This window comes from Nicotiana sylvestris, chromosome 4 (assembly GCF_000393655.2).
Source record: "Nicotiana sylvestris chromosome 4, ASM39365v2, whole genome shotgun sequence".
In the NCBI taxonomy this organism is placed as follows: Eukaryota; Viridiplantae; Streptophyta; class Magnoliopsida; order Solanales; family Solanaceae; genus Nicotiana; species Nicotiana sylvestris.
Window position 1 is genome coordinate 175,011,111 of NC_091060.1, and position 7,566 is coordinate 175,018,676.

General features: G+C 34.0%; 2 protein-coding genes across 2 annotated transcripts; one reads left to right on the forward strand and one right to left on the reverse strand.

The window, feature by feature from the left end:
• Positions 1–753: 753 nt before the first annotated feature.
• On the reverse strand, positions 754–1,782 carry LOC138890553 (uncharacterized). The gene is made up of 2 exons (XM_070173948.1): positions 1,062–1,782; positions 754–977 (listed from the first exon to the last, which is right to left on the reverse strand). Exons 1-2 carry the CDS (start codon positions 1,780–1,782, stop codon positions 754–756), a joined length of 945 nt encoding a protein of 314 aa, XP_070030049.1.
• A 1,550-nt stretch (positions 1,783–3,332) lies between these two features.
• LOC104231688 (uncharacterized) lies at positions 3,333–7,125 on the forward strand. The gene is made up of 4 exons (XM_009784728.2): positions 3,333–3,752; positions 4,062–4,322; positions 4,437–4,537; positions 6,250–7,125. The coding sequence occupies exons 1-4, from the start codon at positions 3,448–3,450 to the stop codon at positions 6,921–6,923; spliced, it is 1,341 nt and encodes a 446-aa protein (XP_009783030.1). The 5' UTR covers positions 3,333–3,447; the 3' UTR covers positions 6,924–7,125.
• Positions 7,126–7,566: the final 441 nt, after the last annotated feature.

Here is a 7,566-nt window from a genome sequence, read left to right on the forward strand (position 1 = left end):
ATTCATCATTTCTTTTAAAGTCCGATTTTTCCTTTTCACAATTCCATTGGATTGAGGTGTGTAAGGTGCAGTAGTTTGATGGATAATTCCATATTTCGAACATGTTTCTGCAAACGGAGATTCATATTCTCCACCTCTATCACTTCTAATCATTTTGATATTTTTATTCAATTGATTTTCTACCTCATTCTTGTATTGCTTGAATGCTTCAATTGCTTCATCCTTACTATTAAGCAAATAAACATAACAATATCTAGTGCAATCGTCAATAAAAGTAATAAAATGCTTTTTTCCACCTCGAGATGGTGTCGACTTCATATCGCAAATGTCAGTATGAATTAAGTCTAAAGGATTTGAATTCCTTTCAACAAACTTACATGGATGTTTTACAAACTTAGATTCAACACATATTTGACATTTCGATTTATTACACTCGAATTTAGGCAATATTTCTAAATTAATTAACTTCCGCAAGGTTTTATAATTGATATGTCCTAAACGAATATGCCATAAATCATTTGACTCCAATAAATAAGAAGAAGCTGAAATTTTATTCATACTGTCAACAACCATTACATTGAGTTTGAAAAGGCCCTCCGTGAGGTAGCCTTTTCCAACATACATTTCGTTCTTGCTAATAGTAGGAACATGAAGAACGTTGTTGAGCGTTAACACCTTGCCGGAAGTCATCTTCAGGAATATCTTCCCATAACCTTCAATCTTGGCTGTTGCATTATTTCCCATGGAAATTTCTTATTCGGGACCAGCAGTAGAGTAAGTCGCAAATGCTTCTTTGACAGCACAAACATGTCGAGTGGCTCCAGAGTCAATCCACCACTCCTTCGGATTTCCAACAAGGTTGCATTCCGAAAGCATTGCACAAAGATCATCAATGTCATCATTCTTCTCCACTATGTTGGCTTGTCCCTGCTTATTATCCTTTTTCGGGAGACGACAATCAGGGCTTTTGTGACCAACTTTTCCACAATTGTAGCAGTTTCCCTTGAACTTCTTTTTGTTCTACTCCTTAGTTTTTCTAGAAGGCCTCTTCCTCTTCTTACTTTTTAGAGCAGTCTCCTCAACGATATTAGCTCCCATAATCGTTGAATTTCCACGAGACTTCTTCTCGGCTGTTTTGTTGTCTTCCTCGATCTTTAGACGTATCACAAGATCTTCCAACTTCATTTCTTTGCGTTTGTGCTTCAGATAGTTCTTGAAATCCCTCAACGAAGGAGGCAATTTTTCAATCATAGCAGCTACTTGAAATGCTTCATTCACGACCATGCCTTCAGCAATAAGGTCGTGAAAAATAAGTTGAAGCTCCTGAACTTGGGTTCCCACAGTTTTGCTATCTATCATTTTATAGTCTAGAAACTTGGCAACTACGAACTTCTTCAAGCATGCATCTTCTGTCTTGTACTTCTTCTCAAGTGCGTCCCATAATTCTTTCGAAGTATTTAGTGCACTATACACATTGTACAAGTCATCCTCTAAAGCACTTAAGATGTAACCTTTGCAAAGAAAATCTGCCTGCTTCCATGCCTCAACAACCATGAACTTTTCATTATCCGGCATGTCCGCAACAGGAACTGGAGGCTCTTCACTAGTGAATATCTGCATACCAAGAGTGGTAAGCCAGAAGAACACCCTTTGCTGCCATCCTTTGAAGTTGGTTCCAGAAAATTTCCCCGGTTTCTCGGCCGGAGAAACAACAGTGCGGCTTGACGAGGCTATCGTCGTTGCACCAACAGTCGCGGAAGGAATTCCATTCTCATTTGCCATTTCTTACTGTCAACAACAGAAGAGATCAAGTAATGGCAAAACCAAAACAGTAAATAATACTGTAATTAATAAATAGTACGTAATAAAAACAACTGAAGTTTTTATATACTGTTTTTCCGAAAAAACGATGAAGTTTTTATATTCTTCAAATCGTTTTCTGAATCTTAATACTCTGATGAAGTTTTTATATCTTCAAATCAGAATAATAAAATTCCGACAAAATACAGAATATAATTATTAATTTCCTTAAGATTGTTATCAATCTGTATTGCAGTAAATATATTAAGTAATAATCTTTCTGAAAACAGAAACAGAAAGTTAGTAGAAATTAAATTCCGAAAACAGTAAACTTCTTCAAAATAAATTATGGAAAAACGTTGTAGGAACAAATCGAGCCCACTGAATACACAGTGTGTCCTTAAGAAAATTATTCCCCTCAAGTACCCGAGGTTTTGGAATATATCCTCCTAGGATAGAACGATTTAACTCACCAGTGTATCGGTACCTAAAACTCTGGTGATCGGCGAACCACTCAATGGTCGTAAAACACACTGGAATATTTTGTGCAGAAGAAGAAGAAGATTCAGAAAATTTCGTAAGTAAATATTCTGGGATTTGAAGGTCTATTTATAGCCAACTTGGTGATGTTTCTGAAGAGGTTTGCAACCTTTCAGAACAGTCATAGCTGTTGGAACAGGTGTGACACTCTGAAGAGGTTTGCAACCTTTCAGAATAGTCATGACTGTTGGAAATTTTTTGCGGGAAATTTAAAACGAATTTAAATTAATCCAGGAAAGAAAAACGGGCCGGACCGGACTGGATCGCGGGTCATTGGTTATTTCGGATTGAATTTTCTTTAATTAAATATTTGAAAAGAATTTTGTCCAAAAAGATTAATCAATCATTGCCGAAGCCGAAGCCGAGCCGAGCGAGCGATGACGACGACGCGAGGCTTGCCTTCTTACTAGCTCTTTAAGAGCTAAAAGATGAGCTTCTCTATATAAACACCAAAACTTTCTTTCTTTCTACCAATGAGGGACAAAGTGCATTAGTGGACTCATTCAAAATTTCACTTCCCTCCATTTCTTTCCCACCATTTTCCATTCACCCTTCTTTTGTTATTAAACAAAATCCAACATATACTGTCCATGAAAGTATTTTAACCTGATTTATTAAACAAAAAATAAGTTGAAGAGATATTGAAGTTGCCTGTAGTATGTGCGTGTGTGTTAAGTTTAATGAAACCTTTAAAAGGAAATCAACTTAAACCGGCAGTAAACATTTTTAAAGTTGAATGCGTATCACTCATAGTGTAGACTTAACCATGGTTGATCAACTATCAATTCACTTGGTCTTACATGCCAAAAGTCAAATCTAATGAAAGGTTGAGATTAGTAGGGCAAATCACTTGGATAAGTACAGATTAATTAAATAAAAGTATAGATTAATCAAGTTTTACATAAGACAAAATAGACAAATGCATCATGTTTATGCTAAGAACCAGGCCAGCAAATGGAATATTAAATACAGTAGAGGGAGTAGATAGTAAAGAAGCCCAACTCCTTCTTGGATCCCTCTCCATTAATAAAAAGAAAGAAACAACTCACTCTTTACACTCAAAGTAACATAAAAAGTTAGAAACTCTCTCTCTCTCTCTCTTCTCATATGAAGAAGAGAACTACTTCTTCTTTTTCTTCTTCAACAATAGTTCTTCTTTTTCATTTTCTAGCTCTACTTTTTATGGCACTCTTAACTTTTACACCAGAAACATCAGAGAATACCCAAAAACAAGCTTCTAAAAGGAGGAAAAAACAACAAATTAAACAGCAGAAGGAGAAACAAAAGCAACCATCTTCATGGGATCAATTCAAGAACTTATTGACTTGCAAACAAATTGAAAACTCAACAGTTCATGACCCTGCATCCAAGAATTCCAAGTTGGGTTCTTGCAGTTCCATTTGTAGTTTCAGGTATTTAACTGTGTGACTATCTCATTTAAAAGTTTAACATACTATTTTTTTTTCTAGAATAGCAACATTATATTCAGTAGTGAAATCATAATTTTTTTAAGGTTGTTCAAAATTAAATATATATGTATAACAAGTAATTTTTGACATACATACTTGATATAATTTTCTGTATACACTATATATAATTTTCCGAGGAAGGATATTCAATTGGTTATATTGAACTGTGTGACTATCTTATATAGAGGTTACACTGTTAGAAAAAATGTGTTTTTAATTAGAGTACTTAATTATGTTATGTTTAAATATCAGGGATGTTGTACATGGAAATACAAGAGTGGTACACAGAGCTGATAATTCACCAGAAAGTAGCAGTTTAGGTCAAGAAACTCGTCTTCTAAACAAGAATAAAACTTCTCATCATCATGGCCAATCATCATCATCTTCGAGGTCTCTTGCTAGATCAAACGGTAGTGCTAGTTCCACGTATACTACTACTTCTTCTTCAAGAGGAATGCAATTTCGAAAGCTTTCTGGATGTTATGAGTGCCACATGATAGTTGATCCTAGCAGGTATAATATATAGTCCAATAATATGGAGTAACTTTCATTTTTAATTCTAATTAGTGTAATTTCCTTGTTATAATTTGCTATATAATAATGAGTGAAATAAAATTAAAATTATAGGTACCCTTTACCAAGGTCAACCATATGTGCATGCCCTGAATGTGGAGAAGTTTTCCCAAAAATTGAGAGCTTGGAACATCATCAAGCTGTTAGGCATGCTGGTAATTAAATATTTTACTTCCTTTAAGTTGCTCTTTCTTTTTTATATTTCAATCTCAAATGCCTATTCTAATGCTTTAATTTTTTCATTTTTATGTTCAAGTTTAATTTCTATGTACCAAAATATAAAAGAAATTTTGCACTATCATTTCACATAAAAAAGATAACTATATGTAGTTGCTTATAACAAATTAAAATAACATTTAACTAAATGGGTCAAATGGTTTTGTGTATATTTACAAACTTGTTTTAGTTTTAAGACCCTATCTCTTTTTTTTTTTTTTTACACATGAGAGATTTATTTTTACATATAAGAGACCTATATTTTACACATAAAAGATTTAAAAAGGATATTTTCTTAATTTGAACATTGTAAATGGCCGTGAAGGCTCATTCCCTCTAACGTAAAAAAGTTTTTAAAAAATGCTATAACAAGTTAATTACACTGCTATCGTAAAAGTTATTTAAAGTTATATAAATTAAATCCTTTCTATTTATATTATATTCATATTCATTTACGAGTATTTAATTTGACCGGCCTTTTAAGGGAATCTTCTGAGTAAATACTTGGGTTTTCTTGATTCCATGAATAGAAGTGAATCCATCATATTCCTCCTTCATTTGCTCATATTAATTTTGAAAAATTATGATTCAATCTTTATAACCAGAGACAAGGATTAGACAAACATTTTAACTTTGAATTTTGTCGGGAAAAGTTCAAATTATGTTAGTGGAAGCAAAACGGCATTGGTAATGCAATTTAGCCATGGGATTTTGTCCATTAAAAAAAACCATGTTAAGTACGTTAAATATTAAATATATTTTGTGATACATTGGTTGAACCCCCTCATAAATACTTGCCTTTCTTTTGCGGAACAGTGACTGTACTACACCACTTAAATATTTAAAGGACCATCTAGTAAATATTTTCCAACTACCTCTTCATAAAATTGAAAAGAACTGTACAGTATTACGTGGAGGAAAATTTAATTGGCCATAATTATTTTTTTCTTTTTATTATTGACACACCGACACTCGAAATTACTCCTACTAAAAGTACTTTTTTTTTGTTTTATATTGAAAATATTCTCTTGTTTAAGCCAAACATAATGCACAAAAGAAGGATCGAATCTTTTCAACTGGGATACTTGTCTTTAGATTATAAGCATTTGGTAGCCTACTCTACTTAATAAAGATAGTTTTCTTATCTGTTTTGCTATTTGAGTTCCAATAATTTGCCATACTACTAATTTTGGAGAAGCTTATTCCTAACTATTTTCATAATAAGTTAATAATACCTATACAGTCAAACATTTCTATAATATTTTTTTGGCTGTTATAGCGAAGTGATGTTGTAAAGAACATATATTATAATATAGCATAAAAATTGATTCCGAGAAAATTTTGACTTTTATAGTAAGTAATTATTATATTAAAATGTTATTTTAAAGAAATCTAACTGTAATGCCATTAAGATATGATAGCTTACCAACTAGAAGTAAAACCCACTAAATTAATTTCCTTTCTTTTCACATATTGTTGTCAGATGAAATCGACCTGAATATAATTAAGATTGTTGTCATATAACTTATTGCAATTAATTTCTAGAATTGGGACTCAATTTATTGATTGTACACATATTGTTACTGTCAATTTAGAATATTGTGAAATAATATTAAATTAAGATTATTAACAAAAGATTTTGCATTTTCAGTGTCAGAGCTGGGTCCAGAAGATTCAAGTCGAAACATAGTGGAGATAATCTTCAAATCAAGCTGGCTCAAGAAGGAGAACCCAATCTGCAAGATCGAACGGATATTAAAAGTCCACAATACCAAACGCACGATCCAACGGTTCGAGGACTGCAGGGACGCCGTAAAGATACATGCGGTCGCCACAGGCAAGAAAAACCCAAGATGCGCCGCGGACGGAAATGAGCTACTTAGATTTTACTGCACGAGCCTTACGTGCTCTCTCGGCGCACGTGGCTCGTCCAGCTTATGCGGCTCCGTACCTAGTTGCGGAGTTTGCACTCTCATACGTCACGGGTTCCAGGGAAGCAAAACTAGTGGGGTCCGCACTACTGCTAGCAGTGGACGGGCCCACGACTGCCTAGGTAGCGGCATCGCCAAACGTAGGGCAATGTTGGTGTGTAGGGTTATTGCCGGAAGAGTTAAGCAACCGGCGAAAGATGTGGCGGCTTCACCAACGATGGAGGAGGAAACTTGTTCTAGCTCTGCTTCTGGCTTGCTGACAAATGGCTCAGCCATATACGATTCTGTAGCCGGGTACGCGGGGATCTACTCGAATCTTGAGGAATTATACGTATTTAATCCAAGGGCAATACTTCCATGCTTTGTCGTGATATACGAAGCGTTGGAATCTTAGCTTTAACGTTTCTCTATTTGTACTTCAGCTATTTGTACGGTTTAGTTTGGTGTCTTTTATTTAATTTGTTGTGCCTTTATGTAACTAATTTCAGGTTGGTTAAAAATTGTAACAGTACCCGTGAGTACCAAAAGGCAACATAGTTGGATGAGGTAATGCTTATCCAACTATGATTTTTGTATATATTATAAGTTGCTTTTTATACGTGTTATAATAAGTATTAGGATCAAAATAATCACGTGTCATGCGAAAGTTAGAAAAACAAAGTTAGAAAAACAAACTTTGAACGATGATAAATCAGACAACAAGGAAGAAATATACCAAAATAGACACAACTATTTAACGTGGTTCGGTCAATTGATTTGCGTTCACGGCGAAGATGAACAATCCACTACATAAAAGAGAGTATAAAATATCGAGAGAATAATTTCACAAACAAACATAAATGACACACTAACACTTGTCCCAAGACTCTCAAACCTCTTATGGCTACATTGTGGATGTTACTGAATGAGAAAGAATAATCCTTAATTTATAAAAGTTCAAACATTTTCCTTCAAGAAAATGAACTAGCCAAATATAAAATATTTATAATTTTTTTCTAGAGACAGGAAAACTCACTTTTGGTAAGTATGTAGCCTTT

Coding starts and splice junctions, on each gene's coding strand:
- LOC138890553 (XM_070173948.1), bottom strand. CDS start 1,782: ATGGCAAATGAGAATGGAATTCCTTCCGCGACTGTTGGTGCAACGACG. Junction 978..1,061: donor TGAGGAGACTGCTCTAAAAA/GTAAGAAGAGGA, acceptor ATTGTGGAAAAG/TTGGTCACAAAAGCCCTGAT.
- LOC104231688 (XM_009784728.2), top strand. CDS start 3,448: ATGAAGAAGAGAACTACTTCTTCTTTTTCTTCTTCAACAATAGTTCTT. Junction 3,753..4,061: donor AGTTCCATTTGTAGTTTCAG/GTATTTAACTGT, acceptor TTTAAATATCAG/GGATGTTGTACATGGAAATA. Junction 4,538..6,249: donor TCAAGCTGTTAGGCATGCTG/GTAATTAAATAT, acceptor TTGCATTTTCAG/TGTCAGAGCTGGGTCCAGAA.